General features: G+C 44.9%; 1 protein-coding gene across 1 annotated transcript; it reads left to right on the forward strand.

Annotated features, from left to right (window-relative positions):
- The first annotated feature begins 1841 nt into the window (after positions 1-1841).
- COX7A2L (cytochrome c oxidase subunit 7A2 like) lies at positions 1842-10000 on the forward strand. The gene is made up of 3 exons (XM_002709905.6): positions 1842-1969; positions 7884-8015; positions 9127-10000. Exons 1-3 carry the CDS (start codon positions 1898-1900, stop codon positions 9265-9267), a joined length of 345 nt encoding a protein of 114 aa, XP_002709951.6. The 5' UTR covers positions 1842-1897; the 3' UTR covers positions 9268-10000.
- The last annotated feature ends 5354 nt before the right edge of the window (positions 10001-15354 follow it).

Below are 15354 nucleotides of genomic sequence, written 5' to 3' on the forward strand. Positions count from 1 at the left end.
ACTCACGTGGGAGACCTGGGTGGAGTTCTAGGTGCCTGTCTTCATCCTGGCCCAACCGTGGCTCTTGTGGGCATTTGGGGAGTGAACCAGCAGGGGGAAGATCCCTCTCACCTACTTTTTGTCACTCTGCCTTTCAAATAAGTATCTTTTTAAAGTTCATGGAAAATGGAATTAAAATGTTTACCTTGGTGAAGAAATTTTTTGAGGGGCTGGCACTGTGGCACAGCAGGTTAATTCCCTGGCTTGAAGCGCCAGCATCCCATATGGGCGCCAGTTCAAGTCCTAGCTGCTCCACTTCTGATCCAGCTCTCTGCTGTGGCCTGGGAAAGCAGTAGAAGATGACCCAAGTCCTTGGGCCCCTGCACCCACATGGGAGACCCGGAAGAAGTTCCTGGCTCCTGGCTTCAGATCGGCACAGCTCCGGCTGTTGCGGCCATCTGGGGAGTGAACCATAGGATGGAAGACCCCCCCCCCCCCTCTGCCTCTCCTCTCTCTGTGTAACTCTTTCAAATAAATAAATCTTTTTTTAAAAAGATAAATTTTTTGAAATCTATGTATGTGAGGGGTCTTCCAAAAGTTCATGAAAAATGCATATTGTGAGAAGGCTATGCATGGATTCCAACAAAATAAACTTTTCTTTTAATTGCGTTTTCTACAAATGTTTTGAAGTGCCTTAGTCGTGATCTGATGAATATGCAGGAGTCCAGGCTCTGGAGCCAGTGGCGTTGCTAATCGCTGCCCTGGGCCAGTTACTTAGCTTCTCTGGGCTCATTTCTGTAAAACGGAGATAACAGCAACTACCTCATGGGAAAGTTAGAGTTTATGGAAAAGGCTACATAAAAGTTGGTATCACTCATCAGTTTGCCACAAGCTTTCATAAATGCACACCAATAGTATGCTTGTGAAAATTTGTGGTTAGATGATAAAGCTAAGAAAAGCGTTAGTGCATCCCGGGAGAAGTGGGTAAACTTTATACTATTATACAGTACCTTGCACACCGTTTGAGGCTTCAAAAACACCTTTAAATGAACTGAATACTACCAGAACTCAAAGTGGTAGTTTCAGGCCCTTCAGGCTCAAGGTCCAGATTTTGCAAGTGTTTCTACTCACTTCTCTGCTCATTTATTTCCAAGGGCAGAGGCCAGGGAAAGCATGAGCTATCTGCTCCGGTAACACTCTGGTGAGAGTAGACCCAGTTCTGAGAACCGGCAAGTTTTACCTCCTGGTACCTGAGGTTTAGATCACTCTGTGTATTTCCTCTGACAAAGCCTAGGCGGTACTAATTAGCCCCTCCGCAGGTGTTTGCTCCTACTCCCAGGTTGCCAGGGGAAGCCCGGGCGACCGATCCCTAGCTCCTGAGGAGACTAAGAGCGGGGCGCTTCCCGAGGTATGACAGGTCAGGAGGAGAGCAATGAGACTGCGAACAAGTGAAATGTGGTAGAGAGAGGCTAAGCCTTTAATACTCAAGGTCTCACCCGGAGACACCTGCTCTTCCCGCCCCGTCCCCGCCCCCCTGTGTCAAAGCCCCGCCCCCCTGCCCCCGGCCGCACCTGGGCAGCCCGGCTGTGTCAGTAGTACGCTTGCGCACTGCTTCAGGCATCTTGGCAATGCCCGACTGTCAATGGCGGACGGGTCCCCTCGCGTTTTCACAAATCTCTGCACAGCGGCTTTCTGCGATCTCTTCGAGCTGGTTCTGCCTTTCGTTGTCTTGAGAACCTGCCTTCTGGTTCTCTTGCTTGGCTTAAGAAGACAAGTTTTAAATTAGGCGGTCTGCGGGCAGCCCGCGTCCTGGCGCAGGGTCCTTATGTTGCGTCTTGGGCCGGACGCCCCGGAGGCCGGGTCCTTCTTTAGGGCGGTCGCGCAGGCAGCGGCTGCAGGAAGCCGGGCTCCGGGCGTCATGTACTACAAGTTTAGTGGCTTCACGCAAAAGTTGACGGGAGCATGGGCTTCGGACGCCTATTTCCCGCAGGTACGGGTCGCACCGCCCGGGCTCGGACAGGGGACGTGGAGGCCCAAGCTTCCGCGCTAGGCGGTCACGGCCTTGTAGCCGGTAGCGGCTTCTGTCCGCAGTTCGGCTCGGTTCGCGCAGTACCTTCTGGCATCTCTCCACACGGACTTGCCACGGTCATCGAGGCTCCTGGTTGTGTAGCTGTTCTTTCGGCAGTGCTAGCTTTGCGCAGAAGCGTGGTCTGGCACTCTGCAGGGGTCAAGGTGACCCCCGGGATCGTTGTTGGTCTTAAGTGGATGACTGGTGGGGTCGGGAGGGCCCAGGATGGGACTTTGCTATGTCCACTGCCCGGCCTTTTCCTTCTCTTTTAGGCGGTCCAGCTTTTGCTCTCCTCAACGTCCCTTTGTTACCCTCCCCCCCAAGCACATCGGCTGATGTTCAAATGCAGCCTCACCCACGCACGAGATTGGAAAGTGGGAATCAAGGCTCCCAGAGAAGCCGCGGGGTGGGAGCGGCCGTACGATCCGAATTGGGAGATTTAATGGCTTTTCTCAGCCGTCCTGGGGGAGCTTTGGAAGTTAAATGGAGCAAGGTTGCACTTTCTCAAGTGTAACGTGGTAGGGGTGCCTGAAAAGGTTTCATTCAGATTCTACCAATTGGAACTTAAGTCTCCATCCTGAGTGGCGAAAAGACGTGGAATTTTAGAGTACCGGGCGGATTTGGGCTGGAATCCTGACTTTTGCTGCTTTACTCATGTGACCTTGACCCAATTGCTAGCTATAGTGTGAGCTCAGCTTCATCTGCGGTCGCTTGAGTACAGGTTAAATGAAGTGTGACACGTGACTAGCAATTTGGGCATGTTTGTTTCTGGGTTAGTGATAGCTGTTCTCCGGCTGAGTCCGAGTTCTCATCGTGTGGGGAAGGTTGACTGGACTAGTCGGGAGCCCAGGTGTGGTGGAAAGACTATCACATGGCTGCCGCTGCCGCCTCTTCCTTGAGACACTGCAGCGTCCCCAAGTGGACAGTAATGATTACAATTTCGGATTAGATATGTTGTTAACAAGGATGAGGTGGGCAAGATAGGGGTGGAGATGTGGAGAGTTTCGGACTTGCTTATAAGTGTCGAACTGTGATAATATGTAGCAGCTGGATGTATGACTATGGCATTTAATAGACACCTGGGTGTCTGCAGCCCAAAGGTGTTAGTAGAATTTGTGCAGGGAAGAAAAGTGAGACGATGATTATATTACAGAAACATGAAGGCCGAGTGGAGGAGGAAAATTTATTAAAAAAAAAAAAAAAGTCCAGAATTAGAAGTGAAACCACTGTGGTGTTCCTGAAATTCAGTTGGTTATGAGTTATAAGGGAAAAATTGTCCATGAGGTTGCAGTGATTTCTTTACAGATTACGTGGGGTCATTAAGTGCACATTTCTGTCACAAGTTTATACCATAAAGCTTGTTTTCCAGTGCATGGATCTCAATTGTTAGCTTGCTGAGTTTTGACAAATACTGTGTGTGACCCACGTTCCTCTCAATGTGCGTCAGTGTTAAATAACCCCTGGAAGTTTCCTGGTGCCCTCTCCCAGTGAATTCCTGCCCCCTTTCCTACTATGACTGTCATCATGGCAATAGTTTTGTCTGTTTTTTTAACTTCATGTAAATAAGAGCACACATACTACTCTTCTGTGTAAGGCTTGTTTTTCTTAATGTAACATTTTTTGAGGTTCATCTATGTTACAGGAATCAGTAGTTTCTTTTACTGCTCCATGGGGTTCCGTTGTATGAATATAGCATGGTTTGTTTTAGTAGTGGTTGTAAGCTTTTTAAAAAAGTGTCTATTTTCATCTTGAAATGCAGAGCAAGAGAGATCTTCAGTCTACTAGTTCATTCCCCAGATGTGCACTCCGTCAGGGTTAGGCCTGGTGAAGCTGGGAGCTCAGAACTCCATCTGGGTCTCCATGAGGGTGGCAGGAATCCAAATGCTTGAGCCATTATCTGTTGCCTCCCAGGATGCATTAGCAGGGAGCTGGATTGGAAGGCAAATAGCCAAGACTTGAACCAGCACTCAGATATGGGCTGTAGGTGTCCCAAGAGGCAGCTTAACCGCTGCACCACACTGCTTGCCCTGATATTCTTTATAAACTAGGTGTATTGCCTACGAAGGAAAAGGTAAAATTGATACATTGAAATAAAGCTTGCACCCAGCAGAGATTAACTTGTGATGTATTTGGTGTAGATAGGGTGTTCAGATTTCTTGCACTTCTTGAATTAATTGTATTTCTCTTGAGAATTAGAAGTTCTTAGTTAGGTTTCTTAAATTATGATGAAAGAAGTGCTACTGTGTAGGCTTTATGAATTGTAGATTTCAGAATGTGACAGTTAACCCCACCCCCAACCAGGTGCTCTGACTTTGATAATTAGGAGTACTTTAACTTTTCCTTTCTTGGAAACATTAGCATGCTATGAAATGAAGATGTTTGTAACTTTTGGTATTATGTAAAGTGAATAACTTGACATTCATTAAATAACCTAATATGGAAAAAGCTAGTTCTGTAACAATAGCACAGGTAGAGATTTATGTCGTCTCGATGGCATTGTCATTAATGAGATGAGCAGGGACATATTTGAGGCTTAAAATTCTAGGTTGGGGCACCTGCAGCCCTGGGGTAAGCAGAGGTGAAGCAATTTACTTTGGGTCCCTTCCTGTAAATACAGTTTTCTGGTCAGGTCCACGCTTAGGAAATCTAGTGCTGGAAGTGCAACTGTCTTGAAACATTGCTACCATGACTGCTCTTCAGTTGCTGGCAGGGTTAATTATGGGTAGGTGAAAAATACTTCAGCATTATAGTCATTCCTTTTTCCTGTGGGACCAGGACAGCTGAATTATTGATAGTGTGGTATAATAAAAGCACCTGAGTTTGTATCCCTTCCTATGGAACCTGGGCTTTGTTTTAATCACCTATTAGGTGGGCTTTTACAGAATTGTGAACAGTGAATTCAGTGACAGTTATAAAGATTGTGTAGGAATCTGGGAAAAGATTACAAATGAAAAAACAATGTAGAATTTTACACTGACTGTAAAACTTGTTAAATTAAGCATATGAAAAAAATGGGGCCAGCATTGTGACGTGGTGGGTTAAACTGCCATCTGCAATGCTGGCATTCCATAATAGGTGCCAGTTCAAGTCCTGACTGCTCCACTTCTAATCCAGTTTCCTGCTAATGCACCTAGGAAAGCAGTGGAAGATGGCCTAAGTCCTTGTGCTCCTCCACCCATGTGGGAGACCCAAAGAAGCTCCTGGTTCTTGGGTTGGGCCGGGCCTGACCCAGCCTCTGTCATTGCAGCCATTTGGGGAGTGAACCAGCAGATAAAAGAGCTTTCGCTTTCTTGCTCACTCTCTACTCTGCCTTTCAAATAAGTGATCTTGATTCTGTATTCTAAACTTTGACCGTATTGTAAGTGGAAATAGGAAATTGTTTAAAACTATTAATTGATATTCTTGTTTTCAGATGATGCTGTTCAAAAATTGCTGTGGTTTTGAATCTTTGGATGGGTAAACAAAGCAGTTAACGATAATCTCTTCTAAAAATGCACTCACACTAGCCTTGTCAAAACATGAATTTATTTTAAGATTTATTTATTAAAAAAAATGGCCAGCGCTGTAGATCACTTGGCTAATCCTCTGCCTGTGGCGCCGGTACCCCGGATTCTAGTCCCAGCTGGGGTGCCGGATTCTGTCCCTGTTGCTCCTCTTCCAGTCCAGCTCTCTGCTGTGGCCTGGGAAGGCAGTGGAGGATGGCCCAAGTGCTTGGGCTCTGCACCCCATGGGAGACACGGAGAAAGCTCCTGGCTTTTTATCGGCCCAGCTCCAGCTGTTGTGGCCAGTTGGGGAGTGAACCAGCATGTGGAAGACCTCTCTCTCTCTGCCTCTGTCTGTCTCTCTCTAACTCTGACTTTCAAATAAATAAATGTGTCTTAAAAAATAAGCCAAGGCTGTGTACTTAGAGAGGCTTGGGTTTCACAGCTTGCTGTGTCCTTCTGCTAAATAACCATTGGCAACTTCTCTTCTCTGATCCAGTTTTCTCCTCTGTGAAGTGGGAATAGTGACATTTCTTCAGGGTTTCTGTTGGGATTAAATAGTCTTGCACATGAAATGCTTAACATGACGCTGGGCACAAAATGAGGGATAACTGGATGTTAGCCGCTGGTACTCCAAAACATTAGCATCTGTAAAGGCAGAATGTGGCTGTTCAGTCCTAGTGTATTTCTGGTATAGAGTAAGTGGTCAGTACTGTGTATTGAATGAGTTAGTGCGTTACAAAAACAGGCCATTTCCCATTTATCTGTGACACAGAAAAATGGAAGCCACGTTTATTTAGTACAATTTTGTTGCCTTGTCGAGCTTAATGCCTGCCTGGTGGGAATAACATTGATGTTATAGGTATCAGTAAGAGATAAGAACCGGGAGTCTGATCACTGTATTAATTTGGGTAACAGGTTTCCTTTTTTGTCTTTAAACTAAAGAGAGTGGGCTTGTACTCTGATTTCCAATTTAAAAATTTTATTTTTCCTAGTTAGGATTTAATATGAAAATACGATTTTACTGGTCTGTAACTCTTAGCTCCTTATTTTGGTCTGCATGTTTAGGGAGAACTGTCTTATCTGTCACTTTACACATATGCCTTCAGCTAAAAAATTAGTGTTCCCCTCGAGTTCTGCTTTTTTTTCTTTTTTTTTTTTTGAACAGAGTGGACAGTGAGAGAGAGAGAGAGAGAAAGTTCTTCCTTTTTGCCATTGGTTCACCCTCCAATGGTCGCCGCGGCCAGCGCGCTACAGCCGGCACAGCGCGCTGATCCGAAGCCAGGAGCCAGGTGCTTCTCCTGGTCTCCCATGCAGGTGCAGGACCCAAGGACTTGGGCCATCCTCCACTGCACTCCCGGGCCATAGCAGAGAGCTGGCCTGGAAGAGGGGCAACCGGGACAGAATCCGGCGCCCCAACCGGGACTAGAACCCAGTGTGCTGGCGCCGCTAGGCGGAGGATTAGCTTAGTGAGCCGCGGCGCCAGCCCTGCCTTTTTTTTTTTTTTTTTAACAGCTTTATTGAGATATAATTCACATACTGTACAATTGAGGGGTCTTCATTGTATTCATATATGTGCAACTACCACCACAATTGATTTTAGAATATTTTCCTCATTCCCAAAAGAAACTTTACTGTTCAGCTGTCGCTCCCTTCTCCCCGCTCCTCCGCCTAAGCTGTCTCCTTTCTGTCTCGAGTTCCCTGTCCTGGACTCTCTGGGGTCACAGTCACGCAGCGGCTGGTCTCTAGGGGCTGACCTTTTCACTCAGCATAGTGTGTCAGCGTTGCCCATGCTGTAGCTTGTATTGGTGCCTCCTTCATCTCCTTACTTTACTCTACTTAGAGGTCTAATAGTCATGGAAAATTCAGTTACTTTATATTTTGTTTTGGTTTGTTTTCTGGTCCTAAAAGGGCAAGTGTGTGTTTTTGTTTTTAAACTATTACAGGCTGTTTGAGATTGAGTTATTGATACATTTCTGTAGTGTACTCTGGAGTTCGTATTCTATGTTCAACATATTCCTCCAGGGAAGAGCCAGGCCCAAAGGTCACACAGATTATAAATGTTTTACTGGTTTGATGGGAGCTTAGATTGGGCCATTGTTTGTGCCTTTCCTCTCCCTCTCCCCATCTTAGTGCCTGGGAGTTCTTGACAGGGTTCTCTTTGGGAAAGGGGAATAGAGTGTTGTCAAAAGTCTGAGGACCAACTAAAGCCTTACAGTGCAGAGCTGGGGAGACGCTCCTTCCCTGTTGTGATTGGTTGGCTGCCTCTGCTATTCTGGACAGCCTGTTCCTTGAAAGGTTTGCTCCGATGCCACATGTACTTTTAACTTACCATTTCTCTTATTTTCCTGCAGGGATTAAAGCCTGTGGTTTCCACAGAAGCACCACCTATCATATTTGCTACCCCAACTAAATTGACCTCCAATTCTCCCGCATATGATTATGCTGGGAAAAACAAAGTTCCAGAGTTGCAGAAGTTTTTCCAGGTGAGAGAAGACACTCTAGAACATAGAAGCCTGTAAACTATGCTTTAAAAATCCCTTCTTAAAATGAGTCTTAGTCAAACTTCCTTTTTCTGTAAATAGAATTCTCTTGATTTTAGCTTGAGCCATAAATGGATAGGACTTTATATAAAGTGGGAAGGATGATTTTCAGATTTCCTGTACAGGTCTTGCTTGTCCTTTGCATGAAGGAAGCAATAGCATGTATGATGACACTGAGTAATCCAGTATATGTTTGGCTTTGTGATATATGCAATGACGTTTGCCAATGAGTTTTCTTCTAATTATTTGCTTGGTATTAAAATTCACTGACTTGTTCCTGGAATTACAAGAGGCCCCCTTGGCTTGCTGATCAACAGAGAAGTCAGCATTAGAATTTAAAATACTGTGCAAAGTTGATCCACCTACAGAAATGGAAAAGTTGGTCACCTGGCCTGTAACTCAGCTACAGTGGCAGTGACAGTGCCTCTTGTTATAGAGTGGCTTCTCTTTCCTCAAAAAATATGTCCTGATTCAAGTTCATTTTGGGGATAGAGCACTTTAATTTTGATCATTTTAATCCCTTTTTATATTATAAGATTTGAGAGGGCATTTAGAATCAGAATCTTAAGATACAGTGGGAAGGGATTTGGAGACAGTGCAAAATAATGAATTAAAAATCGTATGAATCTGACTATTAAATAGGGACTTAATAGTGTGGTAGAAAGAAGATAGTTGACTGGCTGACCCAGTGTGCTCTAACTTTGTCAGAACTACACAGAGTGTTTCTTGTGCGTGTGTTTGTTTACCTGCTGATTACTGTTGGCCTTTAAAATATTCACTATGCACCTTTCCTAGTTAAGTAATAGTTGATAAATCCTTAGCAATTTGGAATTTGTTGCATGCTCTTCGCTTTGGGCTGCATTTTGGAGAATGACTTTGGACTTAAAAGCTTTAATACACTGGCATTTTGGATAGCATTCTGAGGAATTAGGGCTTTTTCTACTGTGATGTATTGATGGATTAGTTATAAGGTAAACACATTTGTTCTATGTTAGCCTAAAATTGTAAAATCTTGTCCTTATCAACCATGTCCTTGTTAATTCTTGCTTTTAAGAAATCTGATGGTGTGCCCATCCACCTGAAACGAGGCCTGCCTGACCAAATGCTTTACCGGACCACCATGGCGCTGACTGTGGGAGGGACCATCTACTGCCTGATCGCCCTCTACATGGCTTCACAACCCAAAAACAAATGACTTAGACTGCAGAGGACTGGTTGGCTTTTTGGCATTAAACCCTTTGAGTTTTCACTTTTTGTTGTTTCTGTTATATCTTTTTTTTTTTTTTTTTAATTTCAGCGGATGGTCTTCTTAACATTTTCCAGAAAAGAATGAAGAGAATATTTTGGTTTGTTCATGCATACATATGGCTTGCCAGATGACAGAGCTTATTTGACAGTTAAATCTATTGTTTAAAGAAATGATGCTGTGTTCTGTATTTGGGTTTCTGATTTCCCTGGAGGTTTTGGATGAAGGTTGCACACGGGCTGATTAACAGCAGCCTGTGCTGAGGTCTCCAGAGACTTGGAGTTAACATTTTTGAGCATGGGGTGCAGAAGCCTTTCTGGATTTGGATGTGACTAAGGAAGGAAGACAAGCCAAGGCCAGGCACATGTACTGAGGATGAGTTAGGCACCTTGGGGATTTTTCCCTCTTGCAGCAAAATGTAATAGAAATTGTGTGCAGCCTGCCTCTGTTCATTGGTCACTTTGTTTCAAAGGGTTATTTGGCTTCTTAGTGAATTTTTATATGTCATTGTTGTGTATTTATTCCACCCTGGGAACAGAGAACACCTGTTTAGTATTGCCCTTTAGAGTGGTGTCTGTTTTGTTAATGCAGCTGTGCCACAAATTCTCTTTTGTCTTTTAAAAATGTTATGGCTTTAAATTATAATTTATTTTGACTGTGTAATAAATTCATGAACGAAAAATTTCAAGTTGGAAGTTGTTTTAAATTAAATGACTTTTCAGAATAATTTTAGAACACCAGAGGCATCTTGGATTTTTTTTAATTGGGCACCAGATAATAGTTAAACAGTTCCTCAAAGTCAAGTAATACAATAGGATTCTTTTTTTTTTTTTTTTTTTTTGACAGGCAGAGTGGACAGTGAGAGAGAGAGAGAGAGAGACAGAAAGGTCTTCCTTTTTCCATTGGTTCACCCCCACAAATGGCTGCCATGGCCAGTGCACTGCATCGATCCGAAGCCAGGAGCCAGGTACTTATCCTGGTCTCCCATGGGGTGCAGGGCCCAAACACTTGGGCCATCCTCCACTGCACTCCCTGGCCACAGCAGAGAGCTGGCCTGGAAGAGGGGCAACCGGGACAGAATCTGGCGCCCCGACCGGGACTAGAACCCGGTGTGCCAGCGCTGCAAGGCGGAGGATTAGCCTAGTGAGCCACGGCGCCAGCCTACAATAGGATTCTAATGACATGCTAATGATTTCCATATGGTTTCTTGTAAAAAACCTGCTTATCCCTTTGTGAAATGTGCCTTTAATTCACAGTTCATTTAGACACTAGCTTCCTATGCTGTAATAATTTGCAGACCTCACTTACCCTGTATTAATTCTGGAAAATGGAATTTTATTATATATATAATGTATATATATAGTTCTTTACGTATATATACAAAATGATGATCTGTGTCTTGCCATGGCAAAGAACATTGACTTATTACTGAGGATAAAATTTTTTTTTTTTTTTTTTTTTTTTTGACAGGCAGAGTGGACAGTGAGAGAGAGAGACAGAGAGAGAAAGGTCTTCCTTTGCCGTTGGTTCACCCTCCAATGGCCGCCGCTGCAGCCGGCGCACCGCGCTGATCCGATGGCAGGAGCCAGGAGCCAGGTGCTTTTCCTGGTCTCCCATGGGGTGCAGGGCCCAAGCACCTGGGCCATCCTCCACTGCACTCCCTGGCCATAGCAGAGAGCTGGCCTGGAAGAGGGGCAACCGGGACAGAATCCGGCGCCCCGACCGGGACTAGAACCCGGTGTGCCGGCGCCGCAAGGTGGAGGATTAGCCTATTGAGCCACGGCGCCGGCCTAGGATAAAATATTTGAAAATACTCAATAGCATTGTAATAAAAGGAAGCCCTATATGTCTGTACAGATCTAAATTTCAGACTCTAGAAAGATGCTAAGAGTAGTACAGTGTACATTGTGTATTCTTCACTGAGATCACCAGTTATTGGTGTATTGAATCTTTTTTTCTTGCTCTCACACACAGACACACACGTGGCATGAATCTTAAACCTGGGTCTAAGGCTTGTTTTTTGCAGAATCATTTAAGATTAAGTTACAGGATTATCAGAAATCAGCCATAGTCATTTGGCAAGTACTATCTCCCAAGAGTAAGGGCATATGCCTTCATAACCATAGCACAGTTGTCACACTCAGTAAAGTTAACATTGGTTACAGGTAAAACAATCTAATAGAGTCTTTTCAGATTACTTCAGTGTCATAATAATATGCCCTTGATACTTGTGTTTTTTTTTTTAAACAGCTTCGTTGGGATCTAATTCATACACCGTACAGTTTACCTAAAGTGTACAATTCAGTGGCTTTTATAGTATTCAAAGTTGTACAGCCATCACTACAGTCAATTTTAGAACATTTTGGCCGGTGCTGCGGCTCACTAGGCTAATCCTCCACCTGTGGCGCCGGCACACTGGGTTCTAGTCCCGGTCGGGGCGCCAGATTCTGTCCCGGTTGCCCCTCTTCCAGGCCAGCTCTCTGCTGTGGCCAGGGAGTGCAGTGGAGGATGGCCCAAGTGCTTGGGCCCTGCACCCGCATGGGAGACCAGGAGGAGTGCCTGGCTCCTGGCTTCGGATCGATGCAGTGCGCTGGCCATGGCAGCCATTTGTGGGGGTGAACCAATGGAAAAAGGAAGACCTTTCTCTCTGTCTCTCTCTCTCTCACTGTCCACTCTGCCTGTCAAAAGAAAGAAAAAAAAAAGTGGAGCAACAGCCTGGACATGAACTGGTGCCCATATGGGATGTCGTTATTGTAGGTGATGGCTTTGCCTGCTACATTGCACCACTGGCCTGTATTGGCAATTTTTATAACTGAATAATACCTGATTGTGTGGATATACCACACTTTGCTTAGCCATTCATCTGTTGATGGACATTTGGGTTATTTCTAGTTTGTGCTGTAAGGAATAATGCTGCTATGAACAACAGTGAAGGTTTCTATGTGAACATAATTTCCTGTTCTTTCGGGTGTATACTTTGGGGTGGAATTGCTTGGTCATATGTAACTGTTTAACTTTTTGAGGACTACAGGCTTTTTAACTCAGCTGTACTATTTTACATTCCTGCCAGAATTTTTTTTTTAAAGATTTTATTTATTTGAAAGTCAGAGAGTTAGAGAGAGGAGAGGCAGAGAAAGAGAGAGGTCTTCCATCTGATGGTTCACTCCCCAATTGGCCGCAATGGCTGGAGCTGCGCTGATCCGAAGCCAGGAGCCAGGAGGTTCTTCAGGGTCTCCCATGTGGGTGCAGGGGCCCAAGGATTTGGACCATCTTCTACTGCTCTCCCAGGCCATAGCAGAGAGCTGGATCAGAAGAGGAGCAGCTGGGACTTGAACCGGCACCCATATGAGATGCCGGCGCTTCAGGCCAGGGTGTTAAACTGCTGCACTACAGTGCCGGCCCCTGCAGATTGTTTTTTTTAATTTAAAAAAATTTTATTTATTGAGGTGTACTTTTCTAGCTCTGGCCCCTGACTCCAGTTTCCTGCTAATGCTTACTCTGGGCAGCAGTGGTTATTGGGTCCTTGCCACCCACATGGGAGACCTGGACTGAGTTGCTGGCTTTTGGCTCAGGCCCTGGGCCAGCCTTGGCCATTGTGGGTATTTGGGGAATGAAGTAGCAGATGGGTGCCTGCTGTTTTTGTGTATCTCTGAGAGACAGTCACTTGAGCCATCACCACTGCTTTTCAGGATCTGTGTTAGTAGGACACCAGAGTCACGAGCCAGTGCTGGGAACTGGAGCTCGGGCACTCAGGCTAGGATGGGCGCACTTTAACTGCTAGGTGGACACCTGTTCCCTGGTGTTTTGTTTTGGGTCCAGGATCCAGTTGAGGATCATACATTGCATTTAGTTGTCTCTTTCAGTCTACTTTTGTCCACAATGGTCCCCGTTGTCCTTCCTGAATTGACTTGTTTGAAGAGTCTGGGTAAATTGTTGGTAGGACATACTTCAATTTGAAGGTGTCTGATTGTCTCCTTACTGTTGGTTTCAGGTTAAACATTTTTTTAAAGATTTATTTGTTTTAAGGTCAGAGTTAATAATGGGCCAGGCTGAAGTCAGGAGCTTCTTCGGGTCTCCCACGTGAGTGTGAGGGGCCCAAGCACTTGGGGCATCTTCTGCTTTCCCAGGTGCATTAGCAGGGAGCTGGATCAGAAGTGAAGTGGTTGGAACTTGAACCAGCACCCACGTGGGGTGCTGGTATTGCAGGCAGCAGCTTAACCCAATAAGCCTCAGTGCTCGCCCTCAGGTTGAACCTTTTTGTCAGAAATTCTTCATAGATGGTGTGGCGGCCCTTATGTCAGGTGGCACTTGATTCCAGTTAATTCTATTTGAATTTAGTTAAGATGTTAACTGCCAGCTTTCTCCCTTGTGAAGATGCCCTTTCCCCTCTGTAGTTCATAAGCCACCTGGGGTAATTTGAGTCTAGAAATATCCTGTCCTCATTCGTTTTGCACCCAGTGTTAATGTTCATTGGTGGTTCTTAACAGAATTATTTTTGAGGGGGTTGTAACAAAAGCGACTGTCTGTTCTGTCATTCCTTCTGCATTACAAACATCTTCCTGTGAAGATGAACAGTCCTTTAAAATAATTTTACTATAATTTCTGCAATCAGAGTGTAATACCTGTGCTTGCTATTAGTCATTTCCATGCTGAAGTGCAGCTCCATTGTGGCCTCTGTGTGGTGCTGACATCCCCTGTGAGTCTTTCAGCATTTCCTTACTTTGTGACACACAAGATGATTCCCACGTTGACCTTGTGTTTTCCTACCTGAATTTCCTGTTTACTTTCAGGTATGCTCTATGAATATGAGTGTATATAAATGCATTTTCCTTTTGTTTTTGTCTAAACGGTAATTACTTCCTTGTCTCACTTGTAGTTTAGAAATTTTCTGCCTTATTTTTCTGGATGGTACTCCATTTTATGAATGCACATGGTTTGTTTAATTAGTGTCCTTTTGATAGGTATTTATTTTTAAATTCTTTTTTTCTTTTTTAAATACAGCTTTAGTGTATCAGTTCTTTATTTTTTTAATTTACTTTTATTTGAAAGGCATAGTTAATGTGAGAGAGTCTGTCATCTACTGATTCACTTCCCAAATGTCTGCAATGAGTGGGGCTGGGCTAGGCTGAAGCCAGGGGCCTGGAACTCCATCCTGGTCTCCCATGGGGGTGGCAGGGATCCAAGTACTTGGACCATCTTCTCCCTATTCATATTAACAGAGTAGCATCTGAAGTGGAGCGGCTGGGACTTGAACTGGCACTCCAGTATGCGATGCCAGCATTGCAGGCAGCAGCTTAGCTCACTGTGCCACACACCCCCCCCCAATTAAAAATTAAAATGTAGCAAGTTAAGCCTCCCAAATGTCCCTGGTTCAAGACACAGCTGCTCCACTTCTCATCCAGCTCCCTACTACTGTGCCTGGGAAAGAGTGGAAGATGGCCCAAATTCTTGGGCCCCTGCAACCACATAGGAGACCCGAAAGAAGCTCCTGGCTTCAGCCCCATGCAGCCATTTGGGGTGTGAACCTGTCTTTCTCTCTGTGCATCTTCTCCTTTCTCTGTAACACGCCCTTTCTTTTTTTTTTTCTTTTTTAACTTTTATTTAATGAATATAAATTTCCAAAGTACAGCTTATGGATTACAATGGCTTCCCCCCCATAACGTCCCTCCCACCCGCAACCCTCCCCTCTCCCACTCCCTCTCCCCTTCCATTCACATCAAGATTCATTTTCGATTCTCTTTATATACAGAAGATCAGTTTAGCATACATTAAGTAAAGATTTCAACAGTTTGCTCCCACACAGAAACATAAAGTGAAATAGATGATTTTTTTTTCCACACATATTTTTTATTTATTTATTTTTTTTGGACAGGCAGAGTAGACAGTGAGAGAGAGAGACAGAGAGAAAGGTCTTCCTTTGCCGTTGGTTCACCCTCCAATGGCCGCCACGGCCAGCGCATTGCAGCCGGCACACCACGCTGATCCGATGGCAGGAGCCAGGTACTCATCCTGGTCTCCCATGGGGTGCAGGGCCCA

This window comes from Oryctolagus cuniculus, chromosome 2 (assembly GCF_051225735.1).
Source record: "Oryctolagus cuniculus isolate XC-2025 breed Fujian yellow rabbit chromosome 2, ASM5122573v1, whole genome shotgun sequence".
NCBI classification, from domain to species: Eukaryota; Metazoa; Chordata; class Mammalia; order Lagomorpha; family Leporidae; genus Oryctolagus; species Oryctolagus cuniculus.

Excerpts from the sequence above, each read along its gene's own strand:
- COX7A2L (XM_002709905.6), top strand. The coding sequence starts at position 1,898 with ATGTACTACAAGTTTAGTGGCTTCACGCAAAAGTTGACGGGAGCATGG. Across the intron at positions 1,970-7,883 it reads CGGACGCCTATTTCCCGCAG|GGATTAAAGCCTGTGGTTTC; the intron begins GTACGGGTCGCA and ends ATTTTCCTGCAG. Across the intron at positions 8,016-9,126 it reads AGTTGCAGAAGTTTTTCCAG|AAATCTGATGGTGTGCCCAT; the intron begins GTGAGAGAAGAC and ends CTTGCTTTTAAG.